Source organism: Saccopteryx bilineata, chromosome 4 (genome assembly GCF_036850765.1).
Source record: "Saccopteryx bilineata isolate mSacBil1 chromosome 4, mSacBil1_pri_phased_curated, whole genome shotgun sequence".
NCBI lineage: Eukaryota > Metazoa > Chordata > Mammalia > Chiroptera > Emballonuridae > Saccopteryx > Saccopteryx bilineata.
Window position 1 is genome coordinate 57,855,166 of NC_089493.1, and position 16,837 is coordinate 57,872,002.

The following is a 16,837-nucleotide window of genomic DNA, read 5'->3' on the forward strand; positions in this document are numbered from 1 at the left end:
TACAAAACTGGCCTCAGTAAATTTAAGAAGATTGAAATTATACCAAGCATAATCTTCAACTACTGTGCTTTAAAATTAGAAATCAACTGCAAAAAGGAAGCAAAAACTCACAAGTATGTGGAGAATAAACTCCCATTTCTTAAGTTAGATGAACAGTCAGTTAATTTGAGGAACCATCATTTAAGACATAAAGATGATATTATGCATTTTTTATTTATATTAACAATAACTTGTTGGTTTCTAGGTTGCTCTCAGTGAAGATGATTTAACAGTTTTAATGAAAATTTTGCTGGAAAATCTTGGAGAAGCTTCTTCACAGCCAAGCCCTACACAGTCTACCCAGGAAGCTGTAAGAGTGCGAAAAGATGTTTCAAATGCACCTGACCACCTCAAAGGTATAAACTATTAAACATTTTTGCTGTGATTATGGAGAAAAATTAGCATTAAGGCCGTATTTATATTTGGTGTTTTATTAGTTGTCCAGCGTAATGTGGTATGCGCTGACTCGGTATTCTTTTGCTTACTGTGGCAAAGCTCCCTGGGGAAGGGGGTTGGCTTGGAGTCTGCTGTAAGGGACTGGGCCATCTGTTGGGGCCCGCATGATGCGTGCTTGCCCTTTACTTCTGAAAGCTGAATGTGCTGAACTCTTTAAAAGGGGCACTGAGGCGGGATACCTTGAGAGAAAAAGCAAACTAGGTGTGCAGCATAGTAAGGTCTCTAATAGTTGAAGAGAAATGGGCCACTTAGATGATTGGCTCATGAGAAAGAAAGATACTCTGTATAGTAACAGCTTTACTTACCTGGATTTTATTGGAGAATGATATAGTCAGATACATAAGGGAATTTTCCAGGTTATTAAAATCAAGTCTTAAAAGAGCACTGAACCTTTTTAAATTCAGCCAGATTTAAAGGATAATATTTCAAAGATACAAGGTTCCTTCATGCTTTATTAGTTATATAAAATATAATTTCACTCTTTTCATCATCTTAAGTCATTGATGTGAATATTGTTTTATTAGACTGTGAATGGATTAATATTTCCATGGCTAAAAAGAGATGAGCTCCTTGTTTTTATAATAAATGTCCCTAGCCTGACCAGGCGGTGGTGCAGTGGATAGAGCATCGGACTGGGACGCAGAGGACCCAGGTTCGAAACCCTGAGGTTGTCAGCTTGAGTGCGGGCTCACCAGCTTGAGCGTGAGGTCACTGGCTTGAGCGTGGGATCATAGACATGACCCTATGGTTGCTGGCTTGAGTCCAAGGTTGCTGGTTTGAGCAAGGGGTCACTCTCTGCTGTAGCCTCTGGGTCAAGGCACATATGAGAAAGCAATCAATGAACAAGCAATCAACAAACAATTAAGATGCTGCAGTGAAGAATTGATGCTTCTTTCTCCCTTCCTACCTGTCTGTTCCTATTTGTCCCTCTCTCTGACTCTTGTCAATAAATAAATAAATGCCCCTAAAAGCTATGCTCTATGATGCTTTATCAGCTATTAATACCATACCAACACTGCTTCTGCTATAGTTAGGACCAGTTGTTTTGAGAGAACAAAACAAAATAAAGGATTAGAGCAGTATGCAAAATAAGGTGTTTGGTTCAGGTGGATAATTGTGAGTGCTGTATGAGCTTGATGAGGCCAACATCTTCTCCCCAGGTTGTGTTCATGCCGTCATATAGACAAATGCTAGATAAGTATGCTGTTGCTGTGATTAGACAAGAGCTATGTGCAGATGAATAAACTGGAGCAGGCAAGCTTTATGTGATTTATGGTCTCATTATGTTCAGCTGTTGTTGATTCATGTGTCCAGGGTTCTGGCTATTTGGTAAATGTGGTACTTTGAAAATTTGTTAGTTCAGATCAAAGCTAGAGAGATAGTGAAGATTGGAATCTAAATCAGTTTCAGAGAATTAAAGAAAAAACTCCTAGCATTTTTCAACTTGGAGAAGCCTTTATGTAGTTAAAGTTATGCAGTGTTTGCTGTCGCACTAACTTTAAGAACAGACCTTCCAATAAATGACCAAAGGATAGAATCAGTTCCCAAAAGAGGTTATGGAATTGCTTTGTAAGAGTAATTGAAAGCAATATCTATTCTTACCTGTCTAAAAAAATTTCTGCCTAAAAATGAGGGAAAAGACTAAATTACCTCTAAAAGTCTCTTTCTTCTCATAATTCCAAAGATTCCCTGCCCCATATTATATTTGAGCTTTGTTTGACTCTGATACTAAGTTATATTCTGTTCTTCTTGTGAAGGTAATGGGTTGAGTGATAGCCAAGGATCTGTAGTAACAGATCTGCTTAGCTGTCTAAGACAAAGTGTTTTACCTTTCAATGCATCTCATTTCTTGAAAACAGCTTCTAACCATGAAATGCTTTGGTAATTGTAAGTTACTCTGTAAGTAGTCTTCCTCTGGAGGGGCTCTTAAAAATTATTTTTTTGATACTCTTTTCAAGACCCCTTCTTTTTTTTTTTTAAATGCGGATAATCTGCCTCTCTTATTTCGCCCTGTAATAAATATGGAATAAATCTTGGCATTTTTGTTGTCTCATATGATTTTTAAAATTCTAGGCCCTGGCTAGTTAGTTCAGTCCGTTAAGAGCGTCATCCTGAAACAGTCAGGTTGTGGGTTTGATCCCTGGATAGGGCACAAACGGGAAGCAACCAAAAATGCCCGACTGAGTGGAATAACAATTGCTCCCCTTCTCCCTCTCCCCTTCTTTCTTTGTCTCTCTCTCTCTCAAAAAAAAAAAGAATATATATATATATAAATTTTATATATATATATATATATAAATATATTGATATCAATAAAGGTTAAGCCCTGGCTGGATGGCTCTGGAGCGTCATCCCGAGGCACAGAGCTTGCCAGTGTGATTCCCCGGTCAGGGCACTTACAGCAGCAGTGTGGTGTTCCTGTCTCTCCCTTACTTTCTCAGAAAAAAAAATTTTTTTTTTTTTTAGAAAGTATGATATAAACTTAAAATAATAAATTATCTCAACTTTTAAAATATAAATTATAGTTACATAAAAGTTTTTTTAATTTTTATATTTGTGTTTAAACTATCAGAACAAGATTTGGCAGACTCAAAGCTTTCTATGGACCAGAATGTCACTCTTCAGTTTGACTTTCACTTTGAATCTCTTTCCATTGTCCTTTATAACAATGATGTCAACCAGGTATGTACTAAATTTCTGTATTTAGAAATAAATGATCATCTCTGTATTGAATTTTAGAACATTGGCATTTTTTGATGTGTCTATTCATTAGAAAAATTAATATGTTTGAAATTCTATTTGGACAACAGAATATACAGTGGTCTTGCTTTCTGACTTCACTTTGTTAGTGTTTTTAATATTAGTAGGCCAAGGAAAATTTTTTATTTTGTTTTAAAACACTCAGATCCATCACTAGTGGAAGAATCTTATATGAGTAATTAATTATAGGCATAATTTTATTATATAGCTGAATATATTTGCTTCTTTAATTATATAAGGAGAATAATTTGGTAGTGGCATTGGAACCTTAGAGGATTATTTTCAAATTTATGATTATTCATGATATATAAGCATTATGTTTCAATTAAGTTAATTTTATGTGTAGTAGGTATGTTCAGGATACTCATTAATGAATCGAAGAACCAAGGTTTAGTACCATAATGATTTGAACTAATTAATATATCTGTAGTATTTTAGAAAGATTTTTTTTATTAAGTATATAGTGTCTTTTTTTTTTTTAATTCAGTCAGTGAGAGGAGGGGAGACAGGCAGATTTCTGCATGTGCCCCGACTGAGATCCACCTGGCAAGCCCACTAGGGGCTGATGCTCTGCCCATCTGGGGCATTGCTCTTTTGCTCAGCAACCGAGCTCTTCTTAGCACCTGAGACAGAGGCCATGGAGCCATCCTCAGTGCCCAGGGCCAACTTGCTCCAGTGGAGCCATGGCTTCAGGAGAAGAAGACAGAGAGAGAAGTGAGAAGGGGAGGGGTGGAGAAGCAGATGGGCGCTTCTCCCCTGTGCCCTGACCGGGAATCAAACCTGGGACATCCACACGCCGGGCTGATGCTCTATCACTGAGCCAACTGATCAGGGCCAAATAGTGTCTTTTAGTAAATATTTTTGGTTACATCAATTAATTGTGTTGTATAATACTTATAAATACACGCACCATATGATAATAACCATAATTTATATTAACAACCATAATATATTTTGAGTATGGGTATTATATCTGTTGTTAATGTCCATTTATATGTTATCTTACATTTCATATTGTTTTCTAAAAATTACACAGTATTCATGCAATGTTAACTGTTGAGCCTTGGCTAGTATCTATCATTTGTACAACGAACTTCCTTAATTTCTAGTGTTTAAATGTTAATTAAAAGATTAGAAAATTATCTTCTGGAAAATGAACAGTTAAATATATTCTTTATTTCACTTACAGTACCATCATTCTACTGGTTGCCAGCTTTATAATTTCAGTGTCATCTCTTCCTACTTTGTTGACCTGTATTCATTTACACTCGGATTACTATCTGTTTCTTTCTTTGAGTAAACATTTTGTTCTTTCCTGGCAGTTCTCTCTACTGATTTACTTGAAACTTCTTAGCTCATACTTACATTACTGCAGTGGCTTCCTTGTTTGTAGCTGTTTTTCCCTTCATCCATCCTAGACATTCGCACAAGTTCAGTTTCATAAATGATTTTCATGTTGTCATTTACAACTTCCCATTCTATTTAAAAAGCATTGTATTATGTAATTTTTCCTTCTTAAAAAAGTCAGTTTCTTCAGATTGTCTATATCAGTGTTTGTACCACAAACATGAGTATGTTGTGATCAGTAGGTATGTCACAGGTCATTTTTAAAATTTTATTTAGACAATTTTTAACGGGGTGACATTGATCAATTAGAGTATTTAGATTCAGAGAAAACATCTCCAGATCATTTTGACATTTGATTATGTTGCATACCCATCACCCAAAGTCAAACTGTCTTCTGTCACCTTCTATCTGGTTTTCTTTGTGCCCTTCCTCTCCCCCACCCCAGATCATTTCTATTAATAAAAGTCAGAAGTTTGTGAATTATTTACAATTTTATAAAGTAATTTTATTTTTGCCAGTAATACTGTCATTCTGACCCACTTTGATGCAGGGCCCTCTCTTTGAGAGATGTGGAGTCGTAGTGTGTGCCAAGGGTTGCACATCATCAGTACTCTCATCCGAATGCCATGGTCTGCAGTGAGCTGTTAGGACTAATATTCTTTAATTAACTGAAGACTTTTTTGCTTTTTGATTCTTTGGTTGGGTTTTGTTCTTTTAAAGCCTGGGCATACCTACAGAATTTGGAGCTATGTTCTTGGTGACAAAGATTGAGGTTCTTTATCCTATAAATAAAATTTTAAATCTTGAGGATTTGGATTAGGCCTTTGTATTTCTCTCCTGCCCTCAGTCCGTACCATTCTTTAATTGGATTATTCAGGCCTAAGTAGCCGGTACCTTGTGCCTTCAGAGCATCTTGAGTTGTTTGTTCATGTTTTATCCCTATCTAGAATGTCTTCTGCACTCTTTTAGCCTATTTAATCCCATTCAGTCTCTGAGGCGCAATTAAGTTCTCACCTTCCTCATGAATTTTTTCTAACCCACAGTGGTCTGTTTGACCCTCTGAGCTTTTGCTATTTGCATTCTTTGCTAATCAATTAATATCCTTTGTGGAATATGGGAGGATATAAATATGAATAAATAAATGACTACATGTCATTTTTAAATCATTTACAACTTATAGCATCTCTTTGTGATGTACCTTGTAATGTATTTCTATTTTTTTTTTCAGTTAGGGTAAAAGCTCACTTAGCTTATATACCATGCCTTATCCTTTCTCAAAAACCCTGTAGTTCCTATCATGGTCTGTTTTTACAGAAAAGTTTATTAAATATTTATTAGAATGATTGATTGACAAAAATTATTTTTATTTCCATTGAACTGGTATATATATATATATATTTGGAGAGACTGAGAGAGGCAGGAATAGATAGGAAGGGAGAGAGATGAGAAGCATCAATTATTTGTAGTTGTGGCACTTTAGTTGTTCATTGATTGCTTTCTCATATGTGCCTTGACCGGGGTGGGGGGGTGACTCCAGTTGAGCCATGACCTTGAGCTCAAGCCAACAACCATGGTGTCATGTCTATGATCCCATGCTCAAGCCAGTGACCTTGTGCTCAAGCTGGTGAGCACACACTCAAACTGGATGAGCCTGCGCTTAAGCCGGGGACTTTGGGGTTTTGAACCTGGGTCCTCAGCATCCCAAGTTGACACTCTATCCACTGCACTATTACTTGGTCAGGCGATTTATATATATTAACTGTTGTTGAGGATCAGCACACATCTATATACATATGTTCAGTTGTATGTACATACACATTCATCATACTCATAAACATGAATATTTTCTCTGTTCTGTTTTTTGTGTTTTAACACCATTCTTTTAAAATGTATGATATTGATTTGCCTTTAATTTCTTAATTAATAAATGTTTAAAAGTAATTTCATAATATTTAAAGATAATTGATTCTTTTGTTTGAAAAATATACCACAGGAATCCAAACTTTCATTTCATAATGACAGTTTCCGTCTTGGTGAACTCAGACTACATCTTATGGCCTCCTCAGGGAAGATGTTTAAGGATGGCTCCATGAATTTTGGCATTAAACTTAAGACATGCACCCTTGATGATCTCAGAGAAGGCATTGAGAGAGCAACATCAAGGTCTGTCACCTCTGAATTTGCTGTACATTATTTAAGGTTGACATTACATGTGGCTTTGCTACCAGGCATTCATTGCTAGGCTTGGGATTATAAAAAGAGGTCTTTGGTCATACTGTAATTTGAAGAGTATCAAAAAGTAGTGCTGATGTCATTTTTAGTTGCTTTAAAGTGTGAATTAAAGGGGAATTTATAATCTTAAAAACAGGGACTAAGAGAATGTAAAAATTTTAATAGTTAAACCCATGCGGGGTGATCCTATATTGTTTCCAGTCTTCAGAATCCTTTTAAAAAGCCTTAAAATTTTGCATAATTTTATAAATTTATAAATTACATAAAATTACCATATTCTTCCATGTATAAGACACACCTTTTTTAGAAAAAATTGGGGTCTAAAAACTGAGTGCGTCTTATATATACATTGGTTGTAGATTTTTTTACTTGCATTTCTCGCTTTTTCCTGTGGATGAGGACTCATGAGTTTTATGATGAATAAAACTTGAGTTCAGTAACTTGATGTAATGCATTAATTTTCAAACTTCGGGCCCCCAAATTAAGGTGCATCTTGTACATGGAAGCATCTTATACATGGAGAAATATGGTGTATATACTTATAAATTAAATATGCATTTTTGTCTTATTTATTTTGTCTATAAACAGTTCTGTGAAGTTTCTATAAAAGTTTTAATAGAAATGGAATCCCTAGCATTTTCAAATTATCAATCCATTTTTGAAAGATTAACTTATATCAGCCAGCTATAAAGTGAGAAATGTATAACTTTAATAGCCTAATTATATTTTCATTTCTCTCCCAAATAATGAGACACAATATTTTTGTCCTTGATTTTTTTTGTAAAAAAAGGTATGCTGCTACCTAACCTTAGACTCCATTGACTACATACTGGATATTACTCAGCCTTCTGTTTTTCTAAGAGATGAGTAAATGAGAAAATAATGCTATCATGCATGCAGCTTTCCTGGTTTTCACATTTCATGTTTGAGGTAGCTATCCACAGCTGTCTAGGTCAGGCGTTCCCAAACTACGGCCTGCGGGCCGCAATGCGGCCCCCTGAGGCCATTTATCCAGCCCCCACTGCACTTCTGGAAGGGGCACCTCTTTCATTGGTGATCAGTGAGAGGACCACTGTATTTGGCAGCCCTCCAATGGTCTGAGGGACAGTGAACTGGCCCCCTGTGTAAAAAGTTTGGAGACCCCCTGGTCTAGGTAACGATGAAAAAAGACCATCATGTTTTTGGTAGTCTGCTCTTTCCAGCACATGTGAGGATGTGTGGGAACTATCCTTGCAGTCACTTGATAAACACTGGCTGATATGAATTGAATTGCATTGAATACTTTAGGATGCAAATTATATAGTATGATCTTTGGAGATAAATACCTTGAAGGAGGTATTTATTATTTATTATTTTGTAAAATGATCTGAAGAGTTATCTTTTAAATTTTGTGGGATCATGTTAATATGTTTAGTTATTTGCTGAAATTTCTTCCAACACTCATTAATTTGTTTTTCTAGTATTGCATTATAATTATAAATTATCCTGTAATTGCTCAAAAATCTGAATCGTGCTGTAGAGTTCAGGAGACTGTATCTTGAATGCTAATTAGCTAATTAGACTCTAGTTAACAGTGGCCGGTTTTCTGTTCAGATTAGAAACAGAAAGGTGAAGAAAGATTTTTAAGGTATATGTTGGAAATTTTTCATCTTTTTAGTTATTATAGCAGGATTAAAATAATGAATGTATATTTTTTTCAGAATGATTGATAAAAAGAATGACCAAGATAACAGTTCTATGATTGATGTAAGTTATAAACAAGGCAAAGATGGAAGAAGTCATCTTGATGCTATTCTTGACAAGCTGTATGTATGTGCCAGTGTGGAATTTCTGATGACTGTGGCAGATTTCTTTATCAAAGCTATGCCTCAAAGTCCAGAAAACATGGCAAAAGAAGTACAGATTCCACTACGACAGACTTCTACAGCAAAAGTCAAGATAGAAAAAGGTTAGCAAAGTTTATCTGTCATAGATGACAACTTGTATATTTTAACAAAAATTACAAATAGGCAAAAAGAGAAATAGAAAATTTTAGAATGTAGAATTACTCATTCAAATTTAAACATTTTATTTTAAAATATTTTTATTTTTAATTTATTGTGTTGAAATGGTTTCAAGTGTCTCACTTAATATAACACCCTGTACACACTGCATCGTGCACCCTCCATGCTCCATGTGAAATCTCTTTCTACCCTCATTTCCCCTGCTTTGTCTCCTTCCTCCTGTCTTCACCTCCTCTTTCCCTCTGGCTATTGCTATTCTGTTGTTTGTGTGTATGTGTTAAGTATGTATAATATGATTTTGGCTAATCCCTTCACCTTCTTTGATACTGTCCCCTCTTCCCCCTTCCCTCTATATGTCCTCTTTGAAAAAGTGTCTATTCAAGCCCTTAGTCTGTTTTTAAATTGGATTATTTACCTTCCTTATCAGATGTGTTGGTGAATATGTTCTCCCATAGAGTGGATTTTTTTATTTTTCTTTTTTTTTTTAAAGAGACAGAATTAGAGAGAGGGATAGATAGGGACAGACAGGAAGGGAGAGAGATGAGAAGCATCAATTCTTCATTGCAGCACCTTAGTTGTTCACGGATTGCTTTCTCATATGTGCCTTGACCGTGGGCCTTCAGCAGACTGAGTAACCCCTTGCTCAAGCCATGACCTTGGGCCCAAGCTGGTGAGCTTTGCTCAAACCAGATGAACCCATGCTCAAGCTGGCGACCTCGGGGTCTCAGACCTGGGTCCTCTGCATCACAGTCCGACACTCTGTCCACTGCGCCACCACCTGGTCAGGCTGTTATTTTATTTTCTTAATGGTGTCTCTTGCTGTGCAAAACTTTTTTAGTTTGATACAGTACCATCTGTTTATTTTGTCCTTTAATTGTACTCGCCTGAGGAGATATATTGGCAAAAATACTGCTACAAGAGATGTCTGAGAGTCTATTGCCTATGTTTTCTTCTAGGTACCATCTGTTTATTTTGTCCTTTAATTGTACTCGCCTGAGGAGATATATTGGCAAAAATACTGCTACAAGAGATGTCTGAGAGTCTATTGCCTATGTTTTCTTCTAGGATTTTATGGTTTTGTGACTTACATTTAAGTCTTTAATCAATTTTATATTTATTTTTGTGAATGGTATAAGTTGCAGATACCTGTCAATTTTCCCAAGACTATTTATTAAAGAGGCTGTCTTTAGACTCCATTGTATGCTCTTGCCTCCTTTGTCAAATATTAATTGACCATTAAGGCATGGGTTTATTTCTGGGTTCTCTGTTCTGTTCCATTGAGCTGTGTGCCTGTTCTTATGCTAGTAGCAGGCTGTTTTGATTATAATGGCCTTGTACTGTAGCTTGATATCATAAAGGATGATACTTCCCACTTTATGTCCAAATCAATGTAAACATATAATAATGGTCTGTCTACTTTATCATGATCTCATATCTTCTTCCTGATATTCCCCTCTCCTGTTTTCCCCTCTTTGCCCCTGCAACATAACCTAATAATATACACTTACGTGTATATATGTTTACACACCTTAATTCTGACAAATACTTCTAAACAAGAATAATACTGCTAGGTCAGTGGTCGGCAAACTCATTAGTCAACAGAGCCAAGTAGCAACAGTACAATGATTGAAATTTCTTTTGAGAGCCAAATTTTTTAAACGTAAACTATATAGGTAGGTATATTTCTTACTGAGGTAGCGCCCAACACATGGTATTTTGTGGAAGAGCCACACTCAAGGGGCCAAAGAGCCGCATGTGGCTCGTGAGCTGCAGTTTGCTGACCAGGGAACTAGGTCAAAGTGGGCATGATTTTCTGATGCCAGAGATCAGCTTGCCATTGTCATGCACAATTACCATTTGTTAATAATCTTTATTATTAGTATGATCAGTCGATTCTTAACTTTGTTAACGTTACCATATTCGTTAAAGCAGGATATTAGAAACAATTTAGTGACAGAAGATAGCATGTACTCAAGTGACAAGATTTACTGTAATACAGCTTTTTTTTTGGTTCCTTTTTTGTTTCTTCAGATGACTCTGTAAGACCAAATATGACTTTGAAGGCCAGGATCACAGATCCAGAAGTGGTGTTTGTTGCCAACCTAACAAAGGCTGATGCTCCTGCTCTGATAGCCTCATTCCAGTGTGACCTCTCTCTGTCAACATCCAAACTCCAGCAGATTATGGAAACTTCTGTGCGAGATCTTAAAGTGCTTGCTTGCCCTTTTCTCAGAGAAAAGAGAGGAAAAAACATTACCACAGTAAGAATTACCTTAGATTTTAAGCTTAGATTGAAGAATGGCAGAAATGGTTGATTCATACAATGCTAGAATGTGAGAATTCTCTAGGACTTCAGAGATTATTTACTACAAACTTGAGGTTTTACAGATAAGGATATTACATTCCAAAAATGTTAAATGATTTAGTCACACCTGCTAGTGACTGAACTGAGACTACCTCTAGTCTGGTTTTCTTTTCATTATACCTTCTTCTTTTGAACCATATTTGAATTTTAGTATAAATCAGTCTTTCTTTTCAACTCTTTCTTTTGTTCACCAAAGTATATACAATGAATGAATGAATATTAAAATCTTGAAGCTTATAATGAAAAAATTCAATTGGAGTTATATAACCAAAAGAGATTGGGTTTTGCTGTACTAAGTTATCTTCAATTATATTTTTACATTGTTGAAAAATACTATTTTAGTTACTTTAATTATCACTGATTATTTTTAATGTTAAGTGATAATTTTATGTTAAAGAGAATCACTATGTTATTCAACCCATTTGCAATGTTGTTGTTTTTTTGACAGAGTGTCAGAGTCAGAGAGAGGGACAAATAGGGACAGACAGACAGGAAGGGAGAGAGATAAGAAGCATCAATTCTTCATTGCAGCTCCTTAGTTGTTCATTGATTGCTTTCTCATATGTGCCTTGTTCTGGAAGCTACAGCAGAGCGAGTGGCCCATTGGCCAAGTCAGCTTCCTTGTCCTTCAAGCCAGTGACCTTTGGGCTCAAGCCAGTAACCTTGGGTTCATGTCTATGATCCCACACTCAAGCCAGTGACCCCATGCTCAAGCCGGATGAACCCGTGCTTAAGCTGGTAACCTCAGGGTTTTGAACCTGGGGCCTTCGTGTCCCAATCTGACGCTCTGTCCACTGCACCACCACCTGGTCAGTTGCAGTGTTGTTTTAAACTAGAAATATCTATGGGTTAAGTGACTTGCATAAATACAGGGCTAGGCTTTATCATGAAACATTCTTTAGCATGATCATCTTCTTTTGACATGTCACAGACAGTTCTTTTAATCACTATTAAAAGCTCATCCTGTATTTTTAAAATTAAAATTTATGTAGTACTAATTCTTTCATTTAATTGACGTACAAGATGCTGATGATTTTGCTTTTTATGACTCAGTGAGAGGAGAGGAATTAAGAGAAAGACTCCCACATGTGCCCTGACTGGGATCCACCCGGCAAGCCTACCAAGAGGCGATGATCTACCCATCTGGGGTGTTGCTCCATTGCTCAGCAACCGAGCTCTTTTTGCACCTGAGGGTAGAGGCCATGGAACCATTCTGAGCACTTGGGGCCAAGTTACTCTAACTGAGGGGAAGAGAGAGACAGAAAGAGAAAGAAGCGAGAGGAGGAGGGGTGGAGAAGCAGATGGGCGCTTTTTCTGTGTGCCCTGCCTGGGAATTGAACCTGGGACATCCACACACCATGCATTATAATGCTCTACCAACAAGCTAACTGGCCAGGGCTAAGATTATTTTATTTTGTTAATTATATATATAATATGGGCTTCATAGTTTTAATAAATCAAGTTTGAAGATTTGAAATTTATTCTAATGAAGACCTTAATATATTCAAGTTTGACTTTTTATTAAGCAAATGGAAACTGTTTATTTACTTACCTTACCATATAGTCTTTCTTTTTCTTTCTTTTTTTGAGGTGTTAACAGAACTGTTCACTACAAATAACAATTTCAAGTGATTTAGCAATCATAAAAATTGTAATGACATAACAATTTTATTTCCTCATGTACCTCTTTGCAAATGTAAGATCTTACCATAGTCTTTAGCTTATTTTTATAGCTATCTTAAAAGTAGATTTACAATGGGCATCATTTGAAAAATATTTTAAGAAAAGGAAACATTTTAATTTGTAATAGTAAACGTGCATAATGAATTTGACATAAAGGAATTGATCAGAACTGTTTAAAGTTCTTTAACAGTATTCATAGACTTGCATTAGTTTAGAAGAGCTCTCACAAGAGATTCTCAGCTAATTTACCTTAAAAATCTTAATTTAAGTAACCCATGTTCTTGTGTGTGTAGCATATATAACAGTTCTGTTACTAAGGAAATGTGAATTTCATTTATTTGTTGTTTCTAGGTCTTACAGCCATGTTCTTTATTTATGGAAAAGTGTTCATGGGCTTCAGGAAAACAAAATATAAATATTGTAGTTGGAGAATTTATAATTAAGGTTAGTATTACTTGAGTGAAAATTATTTTTCTAACAATATCTTTTGATGTCTCATATCTAGACCATTATGCTAGTCACCTATTTGGTAATCAATAAATATCTCTAACATTAAAGCACATTTTTCTTTAATGCAGATATTTGTTTTTATTTTCTTTAAGAGTACTTTCAAATATGTACAAATTATCAGAATAGTTTTTATCAATTATATCTGATGTGTGTTTTGGGGAGATTGAGTTTAGGGGGATAGTAGAGATGGGGTGGGAAGAGAAAGAAAGGAAGACTGGAAAAATTAGGTTTTTATTATTTTATTTGTAATGTTATTTTTAGGCTTTTAGGTATAATTTGATTGAATAATAATTATGTGATTGTTTTATTTGGCTTATAAAATATTTATAAAGACAGATGTGTGCTGGAAATAAATATTTAGGATTTATTTTTATTATAAATATCTAACATTTAAAGTATTGGAAAAGTAATCTTTTTGCTCTATTAGAAGTTATATTCTTTCCTGACCAGGCGGTGGTGCAGAGGATAGAGTGTTGGACTGGGATGCGGAGAATTATATTCTTTAAGGATGACTTCATGACCTGTTATAAAGGGGAGATATAGAATAATTTCCAAAATCTATTTCTCTCTCTGTCCAAAGGACACAAGTTGAGGTGGCTAATATCAATTCTGCTAGTTAACTTTACTGTATAGGTAAATAACCAATAGCAATTAAACCAAGGCTTAAACTAATGTCATTTGAATCACCATGTATATTATAATGCAGTTTTCTCAAGATTTTAAAATAGTTTAGATTGTATTTTGTCAACAGATTTACTTTTTTAAATACTTAAGTAGTAAGTGAGGGGAAAACTGAATTTGCATGCACTTTGTCTAAGACACTGGGAGGGGGACTGTCTTTCCATTTGTATGTATATCAATTTATTTAGTCAACAAACATTTTTTGAGCTCTTGCTATATTAGAAATTTCTCCTGTGCAGGGCATTGTGACTGCATAGTCTCTGCTTTCAATGAACTAAGTGAGATATGAAAGAGAAAGAAGTAAATCAGTGACTCCAGCTCTTAGTGCTAGAGGCATGCACAAGGCGCTGTTGGAAGCCCAGGCAAGGGCCCTCTAACTCAATCCAGGACATTTGGGAAAACTTTCTGGAATTGGTGCTACTTGAACTGAGTTTTGAGAATCTGAGGAAAGTGACATAGAGAGGGACGAGGTTATCCATTCAGAACTGACAATATACACTAATGCAGAAGTATAAAAAATCCTTTAAGGACTTAGAGGGGTGTGCCCATATAACTAGAGAGAATGGTGTGATGGAATTGTATGATTGAAAGCACTAATTATAGGTGACATTAATAAGGTAATGAAAGAAATTCTAAGTTTGGGAAATAGTGCACACTAGATCTTTCTTTTGGCAATATATCCATATCTCTTTAAGATATTAAATCAGTAAGGGTTCTGAGAATGAACAATAGAAGAATCCACTTAGTCAACCCAGTATTGTTCAAATTTTGAGAAATCTAGGCTAGCTAATTGATTAGATATCAGATCACAAAGAGCTTTGTGTCCTATACTAAAGAGAGTTTGAATTTTATTCTGGAAGTTATGGGAAGTTGTTGAGGATCTTAAGCATAGGAATGACATGCCCAGATTTGGGCTTTAGAAAAAGCATTCTGGCGTAGGTGTGGTGGGTGAGCTGACATGATGCTGACTGGATAGAGACAGAATTATTAGTGTAAACTAATGCACAGTGATAGGGATGGACAGGTGAGCAAAGGTATTATCGAGAAATAATAAGAGGTAGAATTTGAAAATCTTGGATTAGGTGAAAGGGGATCATAGAGATCCTCTGGCTTCCTGTTTTAGTAAGTAATGAAAACTGTGTGGAACTCTTGATGAGGATCACACACTTTGGTTGATGTAGCTGGTTGAAAATGAAAACTTTAATTACATTTCTGCATTTTTCTGGTTACATAACACTTTAGGTTTTTACAATTGACATATAACACTAGTTAATTAATTCCACAGTAACTTGAGCAGAAATCATTGTTATGCGTTTAGTTGATTTGACTAATGATTTTGTGTTCTCTCATGTTTTCCTTAGTTAAGGATTTTGTGTTTTTAAAATTTTAATTAGTTACTTTTAAACGTCTGTATTTTTGTATTATTCTCATCTGGGGAGGAGTTTATTCTAAAATTTTTTCTTCCTTTTTTAAAGATTTCACCCATAATTCTTAATACTGTGATGACAATCATGGCTGCTATGTCTCCAAAGACAAAAGAAGATGAAGTCAAAGATACATCTAAGGAACCAGAAAATCTTTGGGGTGTCAAATCTGTTAGTGATTACAACTCTTGGTTTCTTGGTGTTGACATGGCAACAGAAATAACAGAAAATTTCAAAGACATTAAAAATCCATTGATAGAGGAAAATTGTGCTGTTGTTGTAGAGTCAGTTCAGGTTACCTTAGAATGTGGACTTGGACATCAAACTGTACCTTTATTATTGACGGAGTCAAAATTTTCAGGAAAAATTAAAAACTGGACTTCCCTCATGGCTGCTTCTGCTGACATGACACTAGAGGTATGACCACATCATTTAGAACCTCCAAAACCAACTCTTCAAAAATACAGTTACAGAACTAAGATGGGAGCTTTTTTGTTTGTGCATGGCTACAGCAAGTATATATATGAATAGATTCTAACATTTAATCTGTTGCTGTGTAGTATTTATTTGGTCTTTATTGTTTAAAATATTTTTTATTTAGAAATTAAATTTATTGGGGTGACATTGGCCCATAGGAACACAAAGGTTTCAGGTATACATCTTTATAGCATGTGAACTATTCATTGTGTTGTATACCCATTTGCTAAATAATTTGTTTTTGTTAATAAAGTAAGAGAGTAAAGGAAAATGCACCCTTGTATATATTTTTTGTGTCTTCAGGTATGGTGTTAAAATGGCCATTGACATATAACATTAATTACTTAATATTTTTTCCTTCTGATTATAGAAGTACGAAGTTAAAGTTGAAAGCTTCTCTGACTGCAATTCTGTGCCTTTTCAGGTTCACTATTATAATGAAATCCATGCTGTTTGGGAGCCACTGATTGAGAGAGTGGAGGGGAAGAGACAATGGAATTTAAGGCTTGATGTAAGGAAAACATAGAATATCTTCATGTAAAATGACACTGTGTACATTTCTTTATATTTTTTAGTACAGTGATTCTGAAGATATGGTCTAGGATCTTTGAGGCCTTTCTGGGAGTCTGCAGAGTCAAAATGCTTTTCAAAATAATCAGATGTTACATACCATTGTCATTGTCATTCTCATGAGCATACAGTAGAATTTCCCAGAGACTAAGTGATGCAATAGAATAAAAGTAGAAGCAGAAATGAGAATCTACCTGTCTTCTCTTAAAGCAGGCACTAAAAATATTTGTTAGTGTCCCTCTTTTCACTATATAGTTTTAATAGTTATTTTCTATCAAAATATTATTTAT

At 35.4% G+C, this 16,837-nt stretch overlaps 1 protein-coding gene across 4 annotated transcripts in view; it reads left to right on the plus strand.

Moving 5' to 3' along the window:
• The window catches only part of VPS13C (vacuolar protein sorting 13 homolog C), a 223,006-nt gene that overhangs the window by 132,686 nt on the left and 73,483 nt on the right, over positions 1-16,837 (plus strand). For all 4 annotated transcript variants that reach the window (XM_066274748.1, XM_066274749.1, XM_066274750.1 and 1 more), the window contains 8 exons: positions 245-395; positions 3,068-3,177; positions 6,596-6,765; positions 8,535-8,782; positions 10,869-11,098; positions 13,237-13,329; positions 15,552-15,917; positions 16,402-16,488. In XM_066274748.1, the coding sequence (XP_066130845.1) occupies positions 245-395; positions 3,068-3,177; positions 6,596-6,765; positions 8,535-8,782; positions 10,869-11,098; positions 13,237-13,329; positions 15,552-15,917; positions 16,402-16,488 (1,455 nt within the window). The remainder of the gene's footprint in view (positions 1-244; positions 396-3,067; positions 3,178-6,595; positions 6,766-8,534; positions 8,783-10,868; positions 11,099-13,236; positions 13,330-15,551; positions 15,918-16,401; positions 16,489-16,837) is intronic.